This window comes from Blastomyces gilchristii, assembly GCF_000003855.2.
Source record: "Blastomyces gilchristii SLH14081 genomic scaffold supercont1.1, whole genome shotgun sequence".
In the NCBI taxonomy this organism is placed as follows: domain Eukaryota; kingdom Fungi; phylum Ascomycota; class Eurotiomycetes; order Onygenales; family Ajellomycetaceae; genus Blastomyces; species Blastomyces gilchristii.
This window is the reverse complement of record NW_003101682.1, coordinates 2878521-2899000: the sequence shown is the minus strand read 5'-3', so window position 1 is coordinate 2899000 and position 20480 is coordinate 2878521. Positions and strand designations below refer to the sequence as shown.

The 20480-nt window shown below is 40.6% G+C and overlaps 5 protein-coding genes across 5 annotated transcripts; 2 read left to right on the top strand and 3 right to left on the bottom strand.

Annotated features, from left to right (window-relative positions):
• Nucleotides 1–191: 191 nt before the first annotated feature.
• Nucleotides 192–1322, top strand: BDBG_00388 (H/ACA ribonucleoprotein complex subunit 1; the record flags this gene model as incomplete). The annotated part of the gene is made up of 5 exons (XM_002629096.2): nucleotides 192–270; nucleotides 340–397; nucleotides 490–527; nucleotides 687–868; nucleotides 954–1322. 5 exons carry the CDS (start codon nucleotides 192–194, stop codon nucleotides 1320–1322), a joined length of 726 nt encoding a protein of 241 aa, XP_002629142.1.
• Nucleotides 1323–4859: 3537 nt separating this feature from the next.
• Nucleotides 4860–5279, bottom strand: BDBG_00387 (uncharacterized protein; the record flags this gene model as incomplete). Its single annotated transcript, XM_031719863.1, has 2 exons — nucleotides 4860–5030; nucleotides 5127–5279. 2 exons carry the CDS (start codon nucleotides 5277–5279, stop codon nucleotides 4860–4862), a joined length of 324 nt encoding a protein of 107 aa, XP_031575773.1.
• BDBG_00386 (WSC domain-containing protein) lies at nucleotides 5095–7637 on the top strand. Its single transcript, XM_031719862.1, has 4 exons — nucleotides 5095–5480; nucleotides 5675–6353; nucleotides 6461–6924; nucleotides 6999–7637. Exons 2-4 carry the CDS (start codon nucleotides 6011–6013, stop codon nucleotides 7026–7028), a joined length of 837 nt encoding a protein of 278 aa, XP_031575772.1. The 5' UTR covers nucleotides 5095–5480; nucleotides 5675–6010; the 3' UTR covers nucleotides 7029–7637.
• Nucleotides 7638–9225: 1588 nt separating this feature from the next.
• Nucleotides 9226–11424, bottom strand: BDBG_00385 (uncharacterized protein; the record flags this gene model as incomplete). The annotated part of the gene is made up of 2 exons (XM_002629093.1): nucleotides 9226–11072; nucleotides 11274–11424. The coding sequence occupies 2 exons, from the start codon at nucleotides 11422–11424 to the stop codon at nucleotides 9226–9228; spliced, it is 1998 nt and encodes a 665-aa protein (XP_002629139.1).
• Nucleotides 11425–12733: 1309 nt separating this feature from the next.
• BDBG_00383 (metal homeostatis protein bsd2) lies at nucleotides 12734–15283 on the bottom strand. Its single transcript, XM_002629091.2, has 3 exons — nucleotides 15073–15283; nucleotides 14470–14943; nucleotides 12734–14381 (listed from the first exon to the last, which is right to left on the bottom strand). The coding sequence occupies exons 1-3, from the start codon at nucleotides 15094–15096 to the stop codon at nucleotides 13788–13790; spliced, it is 1092 nt and encodes a 363-aa protein (XP_002629137.1). The 5' UTR covers nucleotides 15097–15283; the 3' UTR covers nucleotides 12734–13787.
• Nucleotides 15284–20480: the final 5197 nt, after the last annotated feature.

The following is a 20480-nucleotide window of genomic DNA, read 5'->3' as shown; positions in this document are numbered from 1 at the left end:
ATGACGAAATAAATATCCCAATGCTTGGTTCCTGCGAACCTCAACAACTTCTTGATGGCAATACAAATTTTATTCTCGTTCCCTCCTCCCATCCTCCCACTCTCAACGCTCAACCACATATTATATTATTTTCTTGCTATCTTGGGTAGTTTATTATTTTCTGATACCATAATCAAATAATACCCCTCTTTATGTCGAGAAGAAGCTCTGCCGCCCCCAGCCCAGCTGGCAGTGAAGGCGCCAACGCCGACTCAAGCAGAAAGGACCGCGGTGAGAGCTTATATTGTATCCCCTGGATCTGCTGTTTGTCGATAGCATGCAGCTAACGTCTTTCTCCAGTGCAAGACAAGCAGAAAATGCTGCTCTCGGCTGATGCGGGCCATTTCAGCTTGGTCAGGTCAGTTCCAAGACCGGTGAAATTATCATTTTGCCCACTCATTCTTGAAGCAACAAAAGTTATTAATGGGATTTATTTTTCAATATATATAGAGCATTGCACCTGGCGGACCTTGTTACGGAATTGAATGGTGAGTCGTCTCTCTATGCTTTCTAGTTCTGTTCGTCGCTCATATTCTAACGAGTTTTTACTCTCAATATAGGATTCTGCGGAGGAAAGTCAATATCCCGAACTTGAACAAACACATATGAGTGCAAATGTCCTTCCCTAACACTTTTATTCTTTATAGTCATGTCCGTCTTCTCGTCGATGCGATATTGTCTCGGCGACCCGACAGCGTACAGAGATCTATGGATAGCGCTATCATTTATGCCCTTTGGCCTCTTCTTCGACTTCATGGACGGCAAAATCGCCCGATGGCGGGAAAAGTCATCACTGATGGGCCAAGAGCTCGATTCGCTAGCTGATCTGGTAATAAGGATCCCAAACCCATCGTTAACATCCCTCCTGTAAATAACCTGAAAACTTATTTTTTTTCCCTGCCCCCTTTCCCCAGATCTCCTTCGGCGTTGCACCGGCTGCCACCGCCTTCGCAATCGGCATGCGCACTCCTCTCGACCATGTATTTCTCACCTTCTTCGTGCTGTGCGGCCTTACCCGCCTTGCCCGCTTCAACGTCACCGTGGCCACGCTCCCGAAGGACGGATCAGGAAAATCACAATATTTTGAAGGCACGCCGATCCCGACGACGTTGGGGATTGTGGCGCTGATGGCGTATTGGGTGTCGCAGGATTGGATTTTGGAGGAGATACCGTTCGGCGTAATGGGGGCTGGCTCTATGCTGGAATTCCACCCGGCTGTTGCCCTGTTCGCTATACATGGTTGCTTGATGGTGAGCAGGACGATACATATTCCCAAGCCTTAAAGGGGTCAATGAGTGAAGTAAAATAGGGGATAAAATGGAAGGAGTGGCGCAGGAAAGGGAAATGGGGAAGGGTTGAGTATGGGTGGGAGAGTACATCCGGTGAATATAAGATGAGAGATTAGCGCGACCTCACGGGAAGGGATTGGCAACAATCATTTTATGCTGACTTCCTTTTCATCTTTTCATCTTTTCATTTTTTTCATAAATAAAGACAAAACTGGTGGGATACGTTGGCCTTTTGTGTGTTTGTATTTACATTGAGCTTTATTTATATTTTTATATCAAATACCTAACTGCTACTGTCTGTATGCCTTTTTTTTTTTTTTTTTTTTTTTTTTTTTTTTTTTTTTTTTTGGGATAGCACGTTGAAAGGACAAAGGAAATAGGCAAACGGCCGATTTCTGAATCATATCCCCAGCATCTCTAGATAAATGAATATTTCTCTTTTGCCTCTGCCCTAGCTGGGCATGTGTTTTCATAATGTACTTACAACAGCATATGCTCCGATGGCCAGAACAAAATGGTATCACCATGTATGCAGTAGCTAGCTACCCAGGAATCCAAGGCTACAGGGGGCCTTTCAAATATGGCCAAATGAAGTGATAAATAATCATACGCTCGGGCGGTTTTGAACTTCCCCTATCCACAGGACTTCTACAGCAGAAATTTCAACGGCGTATAAAAGAAACTCGCAATTCTTCAGTTTACTATAGTATTTTAATAACAGTTTGGGGAATCCCCAGCTAAGGTAGACTTAGAAGAGGAATGACAGCCAGTGATCTTAACTGCAGCCCATTTGCATCAAGTATAGAAAGTATGGAGAGCTCTGGTTATTACTCTATCAGTACTGAGATTAGAATCAAATGGTTGCATTATAGTTGCTCTGTAAAGCCGAGAAATGTCTATCTATAGCTATAGACTGTTTAATCGCAAGAATCAGTTCACTGGGGCACTGGTATAGCAATGACACAATTTCATATCTACCATAGTAGATCTGTAGTTAACTATAGATATTCGTATCATTGACTCAAGGCAGAGAGTTCTTTCTCCGCCTGATACCAGACATATCCAGCAAGAAAGAAATGAATGCAACGGCTTGAGTTTATACTATAAAAGAAGAGTAAGAGGAAAGTGTGAAAAGTATTAACATAGTAGAGTTACTCTATAGTGAGTGATGAGATCATAATAAGAGTAATCAAGATTCCAATTTCTTTTGACTCTGCAGTTTGAACTGTCAACAGCATCTGAGTAAATTAGCAGCAGTTGCTATATTCATGATAAGCTCACCAGCATTCAATAGAAAGAGAAGAGATTCATACACATTAAGATTCAGTGGCTGTAAAAGAAAGATCAACTTCAAGAGTAGAAAGAAGCTCATTCATGCAAAATAGAGATATGAAGAGAGAGGAAGCGGTTATTGAGCTATAATTGCAACAGATTGAAAGCATACTAACACTCTTTCTCTAGAGTGCTCTTGCAGTCTTAGAAATTGAAATTCTAACTCATTTTCTTTCTCTTTTCTTTCTTTTTTCATTTTCATTTTCTTAATCAACTCAACTCATGGCAAGATGAATTATCCATAAGCATAAGTTGTAGACTCTCTTGACACCAGGAGTAAAAATTCCCATTTACTGGAATAACTAATAAATAGATATCAATGTGCTATTAGCAATCATGAATAACTTCTCTGCTTGAGTAAACATATAAAAAAAGAAAAGAATAACCCTTCCCTATGTGTGTTGTTGTACGGAGTACTCTGTATGTGCTCAAACGAATCAGTTGGTTTTAGTTGAAATTTGTCCGAGGGAGTGTGATACACCGCCGGTGGTATTGGGTATTGTATGTAAAGCAGATTGAAAGCATGTACGGAGTACAGATCCATACCATACGAAGAACTTAACTGTTTGACGATTTTATTTCGAAATTTTCCTGACTGTTGCCCGTAACAGTATGTATAATAAATAGAACAATTTAATATCTTTTTCTCGCAGACTGCAGAATAATATATCTACAGATATCTTATAAACATGCAGAACAGACAGAACGTGCTCTGATATTCTATAAACATCAAGATCTCTCTCCGTGTGTATGTTTCACACCAGCCAGCGATATATGTAAATAACAACCATCAAAAAGCCGCTGAAATTACGCTGCACAAGGGCTCGTCAAACCAGGAGGGCAAATTGTGGCGGTGCCAGCCTATTGTGTACATGTACGGAGTACGCTTGTACTAGACTCGTCCCTCGAAATGTTTCGGCCGCGAACAGGCAAACCTGTTCCCACTTGTTTAATAATTCGCTTGCCATCATGTGGTTGCATCATCACAAGTAACAAGTTTTACTAACAAGGATGGGTGGGTGAGAAAAAGAGAATGTCCATTTTGCCGGCTTGGTTCCTTTTGAGTTTAGGGCCGAGCCTTGAGTGGAGCTAGTTGAGGGTTTTTTGTTGGTTGCTTCGAGTTAGTCAGGGGGGCATTTGCAACGGGTTGATGCGAATGGAGCCAACTCAGCCACCTTGTTGTTCAAAGGGCCGGCGTCGCCTCAGAATGATAATAATGAAGCCCGCCCTGGAAATAATTCCAAGATTGAGAGAAGATGTGGTGTTTGCCCAATGCTGCTTCTTTTCTTCTCTTCTCTTCTCTTCTCTTCTCTTTTCTTTTTTTTTCGCCCTTGCGTGTGATTTTTATGAAGAATATTGCTGATCTTCAATTTTTCCAGGTGTGATATCTTGACTTGTATTTCTTGAGATCTCAGTCAGCTTGGCACTTTATATATATCTACATATGAATATGTCCAACAAAAATTTTCAAAAGGAAGAGAAAATACTGCAATATATAGTTTGTTTCTCCTTGTGAGAGGTGACAAATCATGAGCAGCTTGAAAAAAGAAGTGACATTGATGAAGATTGTTTCATAACAAGTCATTCTTCAAGCCTGTGATTGGATTGTTTTTGAAGTGTGAAGAGACAGTTTTTGTCTGAGAAAATAATAACAGCATTGATCACTTTGATTTCAGTTGTGATATTTTCTTGCTTTGTCTAATTTTCTTTTAGAGATCAACAAAAGAGATGTCACAGATAAGATGGAAAACATCAGTGAGTGTGAAGAATATAACTGTAGTTCTACTGCACAAAAGATCACATATTCTTTTTTTTTTATCAGATCTGATTAAGATCCATGATGCTCATGCACTGATGCATTACTTGAAGAGAGGCATGATTGTCAATAATAATAATGCTTTGTACATGTATGTAACATACATGTACGGAGTACATGAGCTGGCAAGGGGTCAGGTTGAATCTATCTTTCTTTGAGAGATAAGTCCGCCTTAAGTTGTGGTTTCATGTTTGAGGGGCAAGAGGTTGTTTTTTTCTGCCTACGGCAGGCTAAACAAAGACAGTGAACACGAGACTAACTTGCAGATTGTTAGTTGATTTCTTGCTATGAGCTTGTGATGGAGATCAACCACCGCACCACCGCACCACCGCGTGGAGTAATTATTATAATTATTACTATTATGGTACGGAGTACTCCGTAGTTTAGTTCGGATGCGGGTTAGGTTGGTTGGCCAGTCGCTGACTAAGATCTGGATCTTGGTACTGTAATCCTGGTACGCCAGGTACCCGCGTAAATAAGCGTATTTTGCAAGCTGGAAATCTGGGGTCTTGGAGAGAACAGTGTCGATACGTTTCCGCAGCCAACAAACAACCCTGGGTACAGTACATGTTACCTGACCCGTGCGTACAATCCATACACCCATACATACATACATACATACATACATACATACATACATACATACATACCGTACCGGTACCTGCAGACAAGCCAGGTCCGTTCGTCGTCGCCCAAAAGTTCTTCTTCGCCCAACCCACATCAACAACATCGTCCGTCGTCGTCTTCTTCTCCCTTCTCTTCTTCCCGTCTGTCGTCTTTCCCACGCTCGTTACCTTTCCCATCTCACACCACACCACCCCCCTCCCCCCCCCCCAAGCATCCGGTCTTTTGTGAGCTTTTCATCGGCTGCTGTAGTCCTTTTACGATCCTTCTGCTCGCTGCATTATTCTATTCGTCTTGATTTCGAGTTTATATTTTTTCACCTTTCCCTTTTTTGACTCCCAACTAAACGAACACAAACGTTCCACAGGAAGGATCAGGGGGTGAGTCCGTTTCGTCTTCCCCACTCCTCAAATACACGCTGCATTCCATCCATCCATCCATCCATCCATCCATCCATCCTTCATCAAAACAGGGTATAATTATTCATCATTATTATCGCTGTTGTTATTGTCATCTTTTGTTTACGACTACACTCTACTATCGAGCTTCCCTTCTGACCCGGATTGCCGTTTAGACTCATCTCCCTTTGTCAGTGTCTGTCCCTCAAGGATCAACAATCGCGTCAATGGTGGATGACTAGGGGAGGATCCATTTAATACGGAGGAAAAGGAAACGTCTGTCCCTGGTGAACTAGACTTCGAGAAACGGGGTTTCTTTTCGAGAGAAACAATAGGTGGGAAAATATATTCGTGAACTCGTTGCTGGCCCTCTCGTTCGACACCCCAGGACTCCAGTATTGGAAACAACCTCCAATAAACCATTAAGGGCCTCTATTTCCAGCATTCTATTTTCCGTCATTGTTTCTTTTCTCTTCGTCCCAACACTCGGACCACCTCTCGACATAACAAAAATGAAGTTCATATATCAGGGCCTCCTTCTGGCCGTGCTTATTGGTATGGGCACTACCGATCCAGTCCGCGTTGTCCGCCAAGTGACAAAAGAACCACAAATACAAGTGAACAAGACCGTCGACAAAGGCTGCTACAAGTCCAGCAAGCCACTGGAGGATTTTGGTGAATATACGTGGCAGTCAACTGGACACTGTCAGCAAATATGCGTCAGAAGTCAAAAGCCCGTGATGGCGCTTTTCAGCGGCTCCAATTGTTACTGTGGAGATCAAATACCACGAGAGTCAGACAAGACGAAGATGTCTGCATGCAATTCGCCATGCGATGGATGGCCCTCTGATACATGTAGGTTATCCCATTTCACCCACATATTTTATTTTATTTTTATTTTTATTTTATTTTTATTTTTTATTTTTAATTATTTTTGGATATCAAAAAACTGATTAGCTCAGGCGGAGGAGAGGAGGCATTTCATGTACTCCTTACTGGCTTCATGCAGGAGAGATTCATCCCAGTGCTTGGAGGAAAATCTACAACAGCGGACAGCTCTAGCAGTACCCAAACTTCCTCCACCTCCAAGAATGGAGGACCTACCGTCGTTGTCACCGCTGATAGTGATTCCGGAAATGGTCCAAACAAAGCCGGTATCGCCGCTGGCGTGGTCGTGGGTGTCGTTGCTCTAGGTGCCCTAATCGGTGGTGGATTCTTCTTCATGAAATACAAGAAGCGCAAGGCCGTGGAAGAGGAATATCGTCGCAATGCAACGATTAGCAGTTTCGTCTCTGGAGGGAAACCGGGCTCTTCTCAACATACTTCATTGTCCGACTCTCGCCTGGATCCAGTCATGATGTCCCAACGACGCCAGAGCAACGGCAGTATCGCTGACGATCAAGATTTCTCAAGGAGAATTTTGAAAGTATGGTGTTACAAATCTTACCACGGTGGTTAGCGTGTCATTGTCGTCCTATGCTAACATATTTTTCTCTTTAGGTCACTAACCCAGACGGTGGTCATTATTAAATGAATCGACCAAAGGAGCTGGCTCATCGATTTAACCAATAATTTACCGCCAAAGATATTCTCTCAAAATAGCGAACAAATTTCTCCTGTTTTACCAAATCTCAAACCTTACATATACGCTCGTCCTCATCAGCTTTCTTTCCCCTGTCCGAGATACCAATGCCTTCTTCGATTTGCAAACACTGATTTTCTCGCCCTGGAATCCGCGTTCTCCCTGTGCATATCCATACGTTTTTCGCTCCTGCTTAAACCCCCCCTCGCCTCCTACTATTCCCTCAATCTATATTCCGATTGAATCTTTACGAGCCTTACCCCACAACTGTTTCCGGCGTTCTGGCATTTGAAGCGTGACGATGCGGACGAGTTAGTTGTCTACATAAACCCCCAACCCCATTATTTACCGACACCCGTTGTTACACACCTCCTATCCTAGTAGAAAGCAGCTATTCAAAACACAGTAACCCCCCGCTGCTAGGTTTATATTGTGCTTCTGATTCACCCTCACCTCCACTAGTGATAAATCAAAGCTGACAGTCAACCAAGTGATGATAATGGAAAGGTTGGCAATATTTATATATGGCCCTTATTTTGTTTTCCACCCCTGCCCTCTTTTTTTTTTTTTTTTTTTTTTTTTTTTTTTTTTTTTGTCTTTTTGGTGATTCCTACCTACATAATTCACAACCCCATTGTTTGTTTCATATTTTTGAATTTTGACCTTGTTTTTTCTTTGTCTACCTAGTGCCTGCTTGGAAATGTGTGCAGCAAGGGGAAAAAAGGGCACACACGACCTCTTATACCATCATCTACTTTCACGCCGCTTCCACACTACTTGCTTATTCATTCTCAAATTTCTCATTTATCATATCTCCCTAGTCCTTTTACATTTTATCTTCTGACCCTAATTTTTTTTTATTACATTTTTTTTTTATTTCATCCTTTCCACATCGAAATATCAACGTGCCCGTGTGGTGGGGGTGGATATGTGTGTATTTGTGTGTGTGGAGGGTCAGGACATTTATGGGTTGAGGGAGGGGACAGGGAACCTCTTCGTCCTTCTTATCGAAAGAAAACATATATACACCTCTCTTTGCCCCCCTTTTTCCCCTTTTCCAACTCTTGTATGGGGGCGTTCATTTGTTGTTTTCCGTTTGATTTCTTCCTGTTTTTTGTCATAACATCTTATTTTTTCTGTGCGCATATATGTGTGTAAACAGTGGTATAACTATCAGAATATTGGAAAATCATAGCTTTTGTTTTTATTTCCTTATACTTCGGGTTTTTATTTGTTATTGCTGACAATACACATATCTGCTCATATGCATATACCAGCTACTGACCGGGCAATAAAGAGAGGAAAGGGAAAGGGGATGTGCAGAGAGTTGAAAGTGAAGAAGGGGGATGGATTGTGATGTATTCATTCGCACAAGATGGATGGTTGTATGGTTGTATATATGCATGCTTTGCATGCATGTATGCAGGTATATGTGCCTGTCTGCACCAGTTGTATACATGCATGAACCATGGAGTATGCACAGGATATCTCTGCTGAAGGTAACTGAAAAAGCCCTTGACGAATTCCCTGCCTTTAATTTAATATGCTCTTAAGGGTAATATTTTTCTTTCTTTCTTTGTTTCTATAATGGATGAATGGGGTTGTTTTGTGCATATGTTTCCATACATACACATACATATACAATGCTCCCCATTCTAGTCTGTAGTCTGGGCTGAACTGGGCGGATGGGATAGTGGGATAGGGTAGCAAAGGAAAGGAAAGGAAAGGAAAGGAGAAGGGAGCGACAATGTGTCTGGTGTGCTTTGGTGGAATTCTTGACTTGAGGAGACTGGTTTTTTATATCTATATATCTGCAGATATAACTATCCTATCTGTTCACTATCCTCTGGAATTGAGAAGAAAGGGAGAACACATACACAAACATATCATCTTAACATCTCATCTCATATCACCTGTCAAACCATATCTTGATCTTGTACCCTATCTAGCCCATACATATAATACCATGTCATAACACCCCCAAAACCCTCCCGAAAAATTCTAAAAACCCTACCCACCGCCACCCGAAAATAGATCCAGATCTCCTTACATCAATAGACTAATGCCATAAACAAACTCCATCTCAAAAAAACACCACCTTCCCCTCTTACCCCCCCTCCTTTTCCTCCTCCTCCTCCCCTCAGTTCATTCCCCTTTCCCCCGAGACAAATTATCATAAACCCCCCACCACACCCCCATGCACGCCGCCACAACCAAATCCAGCATCTTCAACCCCTCATCCTCCACAATCAACTTACCCAACTTCGCGCTCTTGCCAAACACGCCGCCGCCCGCCCGCTCGCGGCCCAGACTCAGATCCAGCCGGCCGGCGAACTCCTCGACTTGGCTGCGCAGTCTGATGGCGCGCGTCGCGGGCGTGTGGGTACTGCTGCTGCGCGTGTAATGCGTGTTGCTGTGGTGGGTTTTTTCGTGCTGGGTATATTGATGCTGGTGCTGCTGTTGCTGGTGGTGCTGGTGCTGCTGGTGGTGATTATTGTTCTTATGCGGCGTGGAGAATATGGGTAGATTGAACCGGAGTTCTGCGGCTGTTGCTGTGGAGCCCAGTACTGATTCTGGCGATGAGGAGGGGGATGATTGTGCTGCTGCTGCGGCGGCGGCGGCGGCGGCGGCAGCGGAGGCTTCGAGGGCTGATTGGAGCTTTTGAAGGTTCAGATGCGGATTGGGCGGGGTGTTGGGGTCGTAGTTGGCATCGTCGCTGCTGGTGAGATTTTGGAGATTTAGGCCGGCGAGCGCGGGGTGTGTGAAGGGGATTGTGTGTTTGCATTTTAGGCTTCGGCCGTTGAGGCCCGTGACGAAGGTGCAAGTGCCGTCCCAGGGTGATTTGAAGGTATAGTATTTGCCTCGCTGTGGTTTTGAGGGGGGGTCTTTGGTGGTGGCTGTAGTCTGGTTCAGCGGCGGGAGGCTGTTGATTGATGCATTGCTGTGATGACTCCCGTGGCCGCGATGGCTCTGCCGGTTGGTGAGGGTGAGGTGGCGGATGAATCTTCGCGGATCGTCCGTGGTGTCATTAGCGGTGGGGTCGGGATAGGATGGGCGCTCTTTTACGCCGAAAGAGATGCTCTCAGCACCTAGTTTCTTATAGCCAAGCGTGAGGATTTCGATGGTTATCGTGCCGTCCAATGCTACTTCGGGGGATGATTGGGAGATGCAATTTGTGATGTTCCCGACGTTCCACTGGACGTTGTTGGTCGTGTCCCGACGTATAAGAGTCAGGTGGAAAGGGGGAGGGGGTTCTTTAGTTTTATCACCGCTCCGTCGTCCTCCCTGTTGGAAGAAACTGGGGGCCGTACGTTGGTGATCCTTGGAGGTACGTTCGGGAGAAAGACGTGAGTATCCAACATTGTATGATGGGTTTTGTCCGAGCAAGATGGACGATTGTCCGCCATCCCAGCTAGCTCGCCACTGCGGAGCGGTCGGTGGAGTTAAATATTCACTTCCCCCATATGGATTCCCGGGCTGTGTGTCACGTCTCGATCGACCACTTCCCGCCTTGTTGTCGGTATAATTCGGGGCTGCCTCGGGGTCCAGGTGTTTGCTAGGATCTGAAGGAATAGGGGGTAAAGGTCGTTGGGCCAAGATGGGATTCCTCTGTGACTCTGGCGATCCACCTGGCGCTAATCCAGGTGCCTGAGGGCTTCGTGTTCGTGTTCGTGGTTGATGATGACCCTCATTATCAGCCCCGGTTTGAAAAGGAATATTTGTATCCGGTGACACTGGTCGCCTGGGAATGGAGGGCGGTTTTAGCTCTGTGCCCGGCACAGGTTTTCTTTGGATGGGAGCCGATAGACCAAAGGGAGGAGGATTTCGGTTCACGCGTGGGAGTGGTTTGTTGAGGCGCTTTTCCTCTTCAATGGCACGCAGGACGGCCTTATCGTCCGGGGTTGAGACATGGATGTAATAGAGAGCAGCTTCGATGAGAGCTGGAGAAATGCTGGATTCTGTCGGAGGCTTGAGCGGGGAAAGGAACACGTCTAGGTGGAAAATTGAATAAAATATATAAATGTTAAGATAAATTGATATTCTTATTCTTTTGCAAATTGGTATAGGATAAAAAAAAAGACAACTCTTATATGAGCTTTTATTGTCTTTGCGAAATCGGACATTTTGCCCTGGTGGTTTCCAATATGGAGCAAGTTGGAGGAGGAGGAGGAGGAGGAGGAGGAGGAACATACCTCTTTTACCCGGCACACGCACGATATACAGCACCAGGGGTTTCAGGGGAGCCTTGGATGGATTCCTCGGATAGCGAGGCGGATTGGAAGCCAAATTAATAAGAGGAGCATACGACTGTGCTTCCACAACGTGGCGGGGAGGGGCATTCATGCTGATGTTGGATCTGAGTATAGTATAGTATAGTATGGCGGGGTGTCGGCCGGCGACCTCCTTAATCTTTCGATGTGTGATTGATTTTCACTTTTTTCACTGCTATTCAATGGATAGGCATCACAAAAGGGCAAATAGCTTCTTTTTGAAGTTTAGAAGAGAGAATCTCGGGCTGGTATTGGTGTATCAACATCTAGTAGTAAGTCTGTGGTGGGGTTGGACGTGTGCTTCGATCCCGTAGAGAGAGAGAGGTCAGCGGAAAGAAATTCTTTTGTTTTAAAACAAAAGGCAAAATATAAAGGAAATTAAACAAGAATAATGGTCTTATATGAGAAGGGAAAAGGAAAAAAAAAGAAAGAAAAAAAGAAAGAAAAGACCCGGTGGTGGTGATGTGTATGTAGGTTATGTATAGGAGGAACTTACCCCGGATAGACCTCTATGAGCCAACAACAACCCAGACACCCGAGCGAGAGCTATAGAGTCATAATTGAAACACTTGTGAAACTGATCTGATGTTAGACAAAAACGAGTTGCATCTCGTGAACCATCAAAGGAAGGGGAGGAAGCGAAAGAAGAGAGAAAACAAGAGCTTCATACTATGCACGGGTCAAGCAGTTTTATATTGAGGAATTGAGAAGAAGTTCAGGGATGCAGACGAGCAAATAAAAAGCAAATAAGAAAAGATAAATATAAATCATAGATAAGTTATTAGCCAACCAGTTTTAAATGTTCCAACCTCGTATTTCCCTGTGCTTTTTGTTCTAGTTAACTTACAGATCCGTAAACTTGTTAACAACTTTATCGCAATGAAGATTCCAACTTTAATTCAGTCAAGTCAGGTACAACACATCTTTTCTCAGGGCACACTCGTTTTGCATCCTGTATAAAAAGTAAAATAATAAATATAAATATATAATAAAAAAAAAAAAAAAATACAACAGAATCCCCCGATCTAAGCCCTCCCCCTCCATTCCCGTCCTGTGGCCGCACCGCCACTCGAGTAACCCGCCGGCGTGTTCCCTCAAAACCAGCCACCGCCCCCGCCCAGCCCGGCCACGGTGTAACGGACTAACACTAACTATTGACATCATTGATACTTTGTTTTTTGCTCCTTGATCGATCCGAAGACCAATATAAACTATGTCTCCCTAGGTACAAGTACACATACATACATACATGCTTTATTAGACCGAGTTGGTGATTGGGCTGTCAACGTTCCCTCTGAAGAGTCAAAGAATCAAAGAACCCGCCGCGCGTTGCTGTGTTGGATGGATTCTTTGCAACCATGTTGGAGACAAGAAGACGTAAGCCCATCATCCCTCCTTTTTTTTTTTTTTTTTTTTTTGGCAAAGAAGTAGTAACTAACTACGGAGTATAGGTGAAGGGTAATGGTGAACATTCCCGCGGGTTGAGAGATGTTTGTCTATCACTTTTGATTGAACTGCTCAGCAAATTTTTTTTTTTTTAATAGAAAAATACTTCTACAACTTCCGCTTTTACAACTGGTTTTCCCCAAATGTGAAAGAGTGCCGAGTGGAGGGAGAGGGCTACGATCTATCATCGGGGACGGACCAGGAGTCTTCCCGGATCGCGCCAAAGTCACACAAAATGCGTGGAAAAGGTACACAACACAACACAGCCACGGTTGTGTAGGCACCCTAATTAATCCATGCGGCAGTACGGAGAAACCTGTACAAGGGACGAATATGTAAAAAAAATTCGAGATAAGGAGGTAAAGAAGGCCGAGAAGATCATGTGTGCATCAGAGATATAAAGGTTATGTATGTGTATGTAAGTGCCTATACGGATGTAGGGTGGTGTTCCCGGTGGGAGGATGACTGGAAAAAGAAAAGAAAAGAAACGAAAAAGAAAAATGAGACAAAGGGAATAACAGGCCGGTGCATGTGTGTGTGTGTGTGTGTGTATGTATGGATGTATGTATTTATGTGCACGAGTTTCCGCCACCAATAAGAGAGAGAAAGACAGAGAGGAGGGAAGGGAAAGGGATTTGTTTGTAACGTATATCTAGGTACGAAGGTATCTTCCAAACTTCAAGAAGTTTGTTTTAAGGCGGTGGATCGACGATATAGGAGAGAGGATATAGAGTTTGGAAAAGGGAGGAAGGAAATGACAAAGACAAACAAGGCCGGACAAAAAAAGAGCAGAACGCCTGAGCTCCCTGGGTAGTAATTATAAGTAATTACAATTGTGGAAATAAGAGGGGGAAAAAACGTAATAGTTTCAGAATTGTCCCAATCCCCGAAAAGCCCAAGAAATCCATCATCCAGGACAAAAGAGGAAGAAAAAAAAAAAGATCTGGTCCCATTGAACATGTACAAAAAAAAAGGAAACGAACCCCGGTTTCAGACGACCGTCTCGGCCCGTTCGCCTTCAGCGACTACAGGAACGCCGAGGCCACGGTCAGGGCTTTGCAGAACCAGCTGTTCATGTCGTCGTGCCCGGAGGAAATCGCTGACGGCCCGGATCAATATAAACCAACCAACAATCATAAGTACATACGAGACCCATTCGCTTGTCGTGATACCCGCGAGCGGCTTTGAGCTTCCCGAGTCGGCACCTGAATCATACCCGGGTTCGCCCACTTTGTTCGGATCGAAATTATGGCTATTGGGGTCCGGTGGGGTGGCGTAGCCGCCGTCAGGTTCCGATGGCCTATTTATTTCGCTGCTGCCTTTCATGTAGAAGCCGTATTGCACGAGGGTGAGGCCCAGACCGGCCCTGCTGCCGTTCTTGGCCGCGTGGGTTGTGTGGAGGAGGTAGGTAAGGAGGAATCCGACAAGTTGGAAAGACGTGGAGATCATGCCGTTCCAGATAAAGGAGAATATGGAGCCGACAGGGAGGCCGTCAACATAGACTTCGTCGGAAGACATGCCGGGGGCAACAATGGTCGTCTCCCAGTAAGGGGGGGTGGCGTCAGCCGCTGCTTGTTCGTAGGTCTGCAACCATGTCAGCAAATACATCCTTCTCCTGCTACTGAATACAACAAGTCCATAACACGTTTGAAGCCGCTGTAGAATTACATACCGGTGGTAGATCCTCTGTTTTTTCTCCGCGCTCTGGCTTCGCAGCCAAATTTGCAAAAACCCCATCGTTCGTAGTCCCAGCCCCGTGTATCGTTCTAGACGAGGTGGACACCGGTGGATTGAATGCTGCCTGCGCCATATTCCCAGTTGTCGACACGCCCTGAGACTGCCCTCCATTTCCTCCGCGGCCAAAGTGCGTTGAACCGTTATCACCCGGGGGGCTGGTACTGCCCCTCATCAGCCTTTGTCTGTCATCGGTCCCATCTTCAGCATCTGAGTCTTCGTCATCATCGCCAAACGTATCCACGAGGGTTTGATCCGCTTCTGAGTGTAAAGGGTCATGGGATAAGAGACGGCGCGAGGGAGGGGAGGGCGATCTGGAGTGGAACGAAGGCGGAGGAGACGTGGGTATGTGTCCAGATGGGACAGGGTGTAATATTTGTTCATCATCATCGTCTACATCGTGTCCATCAACCTGAAGGTATACATACGTGTGGTTAGCACTAGAAAATTTTTACAAAGTCGCAAGACCTCGATCTGATTATCACGGCGAAGTAGGGCCACCGTTGGTTGGAAAAGAGATAGATAGGAGAGATTGCCATACCCGCTGATATCGATGTGCGCTCATGACTGAGCCACAGTGAAGAACGTCAAATGCAATACAGAACAGGAAACGAGAGCAAAGAACGTAGCAGTGGGGTTATACAAGTAACAAAGGGGGGAAAATATATAGGAGACGGCGTGAAAGATGGCTGCGAGATGGGATAATTAGGCGCTGCTGCTCCAACGATTGAGACACGAAAGCGGAGGTTCAGAGCGGGAGGAGTTTGACCAGAGCAAGTCAGCAAATCATATGACATTGTTGGCCCTTACGGCCGTTGCGGTTAGCGATCCCACTAGATCACGTGACCCACCACTATATTATGTTCCTGTAGATAGATCTATCAATACAATCTTCAACTATCCTACAGGTTATAGCCCGGATGGCACATTTTTCTTTTTAGAACATTGCACCAACATTTTTAACACAGATAGTTCACCTTTTTTGAAAAGACTCTCACTCTTTATTAGAGATATTTCATTTTCTCTGAATCTGCTGATCAGCAGATTTATATACTTTATTTTTTTTAAGAAAGTATGTTCTTCATTGTGAAGAATATCACTTTTTATCTTTTTTTTTTTTTACACATCTAGAAGAAGCAGAGTCATCTTGATATAAGTGATACATCTATTACTTCAGAGTTTAGCTCAAGACTCAGAATTACACACTTCACTAGACAACTCATTGATAGAATAATCACTTATTATGAGAAAGCTTCTAACTTGCAAGATGAGACTGAGATCAGTTTTCATCAGAGTATGAAATTTAATAATGATGAGATAACAGAGAAACTTCAGAATAAAGAAAAGCAGAGTTAATATTTATCTACAGAATCTATTCATTTCAACTTATTAAATTCTTCACTATCTCTCATTCTCAGAATACTGACTTTTAATAATGATTTAAATCAATCTATCTATTACACTGCAGGCAATCTTATAAATCTTATATAGATAATATTATAGAATTAAATAACTACAGCTGAAATTACTTAATATCTCACTATATCTGTCTCTGTATAAAGAGATACTACAAGAAATGAGTTATGAAAATACTAGAAGAAAGTTAAATATGTATTAAATATCAAATCAGTGATTATATTTAATAACTTTAATTATAAAGTCTGATATGTTGATATATTAACTAATACAGAAGTTATTAATGAAACTAACATTCTATTAAGAACTTAACAAGAATCTTCTTTTATATATTATATTAACTCTAAGAAGTGAAGAATCTGTTTTAAGTCTCTATATAGATATATACTATTAAGTCTTATTAAAAACATTTAAATTACTATTAAAATCTTGAAAGCTGATAATACTACAGCTCTGTGAGATAAGATTAATATTAAATATATAATATCACTGATAGAAGAACAAGTTAATATCTTCAAGAAATTGATAAAATTATAAGTTAAGAAGAATGATTATTTTACTTTTCAGAGATATTTTCACTATTTTATTACTTATTACAAAGAGCTCTGTCAGAGCACTGAGAATATATATTATAATCTTTTTCTCAATAATCTACAAGATTATCAAAGACTGTTTATTAAGATATATTTAAATGAGTTTTTCTTCACTGATCAGAAACTCATTGTTAATATTAATATTAATAATTTGATGAAGCAACTGATCAATTGTACATTTAAGAAGATTATTATCAAGTAAAAGAAACAGTCTCAGACTGATTCTATAACTATGAAAAAGAATAAAGATAAGAATAAAGATGAGAATAAAAGCACATCTGTATAAAAGTGCACTCACTGTAGAAGATATAAATATACTATTAACAGATATTTCATCTTACACTCTGATAAAAAGAAAAAGAAGAATGATAAGAAGAATAACAAGAAGAAAGAGAAGAAGAATGACTTAATAAGTTCTCAATCAGCAGTGAATACAGTAATTATAAAGATTGAGTTCTACTTCTCTTTCACAGTTATCAGAAAATCATTCTCTAAATCTTGATATTTGAATACATGTGTAAGTCTGAATATGACAGATGAGCTTTATTTCTTTTCAAATATCAGATCTTTTAATGATAATATCTCTATCAATTCTGTGACTGAGAGAACTGAGTTTGTCAAGAAGATTGAGACTGTCATCTTGAAGATTGAGAGTAATAATATTAACTTACAGAATGTTTACTATATCTTTAATATTACAGTTAATCTGCTCTTATTTATAAAGCTTGAAGATCAGAGATTCTGATTTATATTATCTTCTACTATTCTCTCATTTTTCATTTGCAGAGCTCTGAACAGTATTATTTTTCATACAGTTCAGACTGCTCAGAACAATATATATAAGATTGATAAACAGAAGTTCAATGAGAATTTCAATTATCTGAATAAGATAGTCAAGTATATTGCAATGCTATATAAGTATAATTTTAACTGAAAAGTTAATCTTTCTGTGACTACTATTACTACTGTTGATAACATTGATTCTATAGTTTCAAATACAGATCTCAAGAATACAAGAATATCAAAGACTCTTTTGAACTGACACTGTAATCTCAGTCACATTCACACTGATGCTATAATTGCTATAATTAAGAATTTTCATACTGAAGTTATAATTAAAGATTCTAAGACTAAGTTCTTTTATGAGAAATGTGTCAAGACTGATATGATGTGAGATTATTTGAAAACACTGATATCTAGATCTATTCAACTCATTAAAAAGATTTATATTAATCTTGTAGATGATAAATATACATTGAAAGATCTCTCTGACTACTTCTTAGAGTTCTGTCAGAGAATTAAATACTGAATGCTTATTATCTGCAATGTGACTCACTATTATTAAGTGTATTTTTTAAAGTTCAAGAATGAGGCTGTTCAATACTTTGAGTTATAACTCAGATTTATGAATAATCTCAGATATACAGTTTCTGCTTTTCTATAAACTAATATTAATGATGTTTTCTAATTCATATATATACACACAGTTATAAATTCATATGATATCAAATGAGAATCAACAGCATTACATTTATTATATTAGAATAATGTTTCTGAACATGAGATCTGTACTATTATGAAATGAGTTAGAGCTGCTCTTTTGAAAGATAATCTCTCTAAGAAGTTCTGAACAGATGTTCTAGAGACAGTGATTATAATAACTAATAATACTCTTACATCTACAGTTCTTTACAACTTGAGATTTTAATTCTCTACTATAGAGACTTCTGTGATTTCAAGTTCATATAAGATTTCTTAATATGCACTTATGAATATCTTGCTGAATGTGAGGCATTTTCACTGATTAAGTACAGAGGTTTTTATTCACTTACATGAATCTCAGAGGCTTGTGAATAAGCTCTCTTCACATACTGATTTCTATCATATCATTGAATTCAGTGATGTATTGATATATCACCTATAACATTCTGAATCTGATAAGATTATTATCAGTAGTGATGTGAGGTTTTTAATCACTAAAAAACCAGTTATTATATCTGTGAAACTTATTAATTATATTGTTAAACTAGAATCTGATATTTATTTAATTGATAATGAAGATGCTTCTGACATTGATGATCTGAATTCTACATAATTGCAGCTCATGAAATTGCTGACTACTTATACTTCAAGTCTTATTACAGACAACCTTCTGAAGTTCTACAAGAATGTCACATCTTAGCCAGAGAAGATAGAAAATTATTAAAAGAAGTTCATACAATGCAAGATTATTAATCTGAAGAGATGCAATACATGAAGTCTGATCTCTAGATCTGATATTCTAAGAGATAAACTGATTACTTCAGATTATTAAGTGTTTCTTAAGAAAGATAGGCCTGTAAACCTGAATACTGATTCTGATAATATTCTTAGAAAATCATATTGAATAATTTATAATAACTAACTTAAGAAGAGTTTTAGAGAAGAGATCTACACTTCTGTCATCACTGATACTGTTAATTGTATTCTTTTTATAATAGCAGTACTACATGATTGAACACTCTGTCAGATAAATATAGTGATAATATATCTTTATAAGTGTCTTATCAAGAAGGTCTATATAAGACAACTCACTGAATTTGAGACAGGTTCACTGAAAACACTTATCTGCATGATTGAGAATAGTCTATACAGTCTGAACTCTGTAGTGAAGATCTGATATAATTACTTAACAGCTCTGTTAAGTGATCTTGAATTTACAGTCAGTACTTATAATTCAGTACTCTGATATTATACATTCAGACATCATCTCTATATGACAATCTATGTTGACAATCTCAACATCATATTCAAAGCTTCTGAGAATGCTAATTGACTAGTAAGTATACTCAGTGAGAAATTGAAAGTCAAGAATCTATATTAGTTAACTAAGTATTTGAGTATGAAGATCAATTGTTTGAATAAGAGAATTGATTTAATACATTGTCAATATATCAAATGTCTTGTTAAAGATTTCTATCTTGATAATACAGCTATTATCAGAATATCAATGAAGAATGAATTCTGTATTGATGATTTCTCTATATCTGAGAAAGAGACTGATTTCACAATTCAGTGATATTAACATGATGTGAGTTGCTTGCAATATCTTGCAGTTAAAACATGTTCTGATATTACTTACACTGTCTTGCTACTCACTTAATGAAATATTAATTCAACATCTCAATGTTGAAAGGCTCTATTACATGTTATATATTATTTGAAAGAGATCATAAATCTGAGCATTTTCTACAGATGCAGCTCATATAAGAAGTCTGTTTCTACTGTTTCTTCTGTTTCTATCATTTCTTCTATTTCTTTCATTTCTACTGATTTTTCTATTCCTATCAATCCTTTCATTATCTCTGATTTCCCTGATGATTTCTATCTACTCTTCAGCTACTCAGATTCTGATTGAGCCAGCCTCTTGAATAATGATAGAAAATCAATATTCAGCTATGTTTTTAAGCTCACAGACAGTCTGATTTCATGGCATTCAGTGAAGCAATCTTGTATATCTCTAAGTTTCAATGAGGCTGAATATGTGGCTCTCAGTGAGACAGTCTGCAAGGCAACATGAATCTGAAATCTCATGATTAAGCTTGACTTCATTACTACATCTTTGATACAGATTCTCACTGATAATAAGAATATCATAGATCTCACAAAGATGACAGTCATTACAGTCTGAAGCAAGCACATTGACACACATTTTCATTTTTTGTATTGACAGTTGAATCAGAGAGTCATTGATTTAGAATACATTCTCATTACTCAGATAACAGTGAATGAACTCACTAAATCTCTGAACAATGTAATATTTACATAATTCATGGTTTTGCTAGATCTTACAGGTATAAAAGTTGGGAATGTTTAATTTTACATTTGTATTTGGTTTTGACAGACTATCTTGGTGGTTTGAGTGTTTTTGTATGTGATTCTTGTTATCTCGAGGGGGGGT

Bases quoted from the DNA above. Each gene is read 5' to 3' on its own strand.
- BDBG_00386 (XM_031719862.1), top strand. From the start codon at position 6,011: ATGAAGTTCATATATCAGGGCCTCCTTCTGGCCGTGCTTATTGGTATG. The intron at 6,354-6,460 runs GTAGGTTATCCC...TGATTAGCTCAG, and splicing joins TGGATGGCCCTCTGATACAT to GCGGAGGAGAGGAGGCATTT. The intron at 6,925-6,998 runs GTATGGTGTTAC...TTTTCTCTTTAG, and splicing joins TCTCAAGGAGAATTTTGAAA to GTCACTAACCCAGACGGTGG.
- BDBG_00383 (XM_002629091.2), bottom strand. From the start codon at position 15,096: ATGAGCGCACATCGATATCAGCGG. The intron at 14,944-15,072 runs GTATGGCAATCT...GTATACCTTCAG, and splicing joins GCGCACATCGATATCAGCGG to GTTGATGGACACGATGTAGA. The intron at 14,382-14,469 runs GTATGTAATTCT...ACATGGTTGCAG, and splicing joins AAACAGAGGATCTACCACCG to ACCTACGAACAAGCAGCGGC.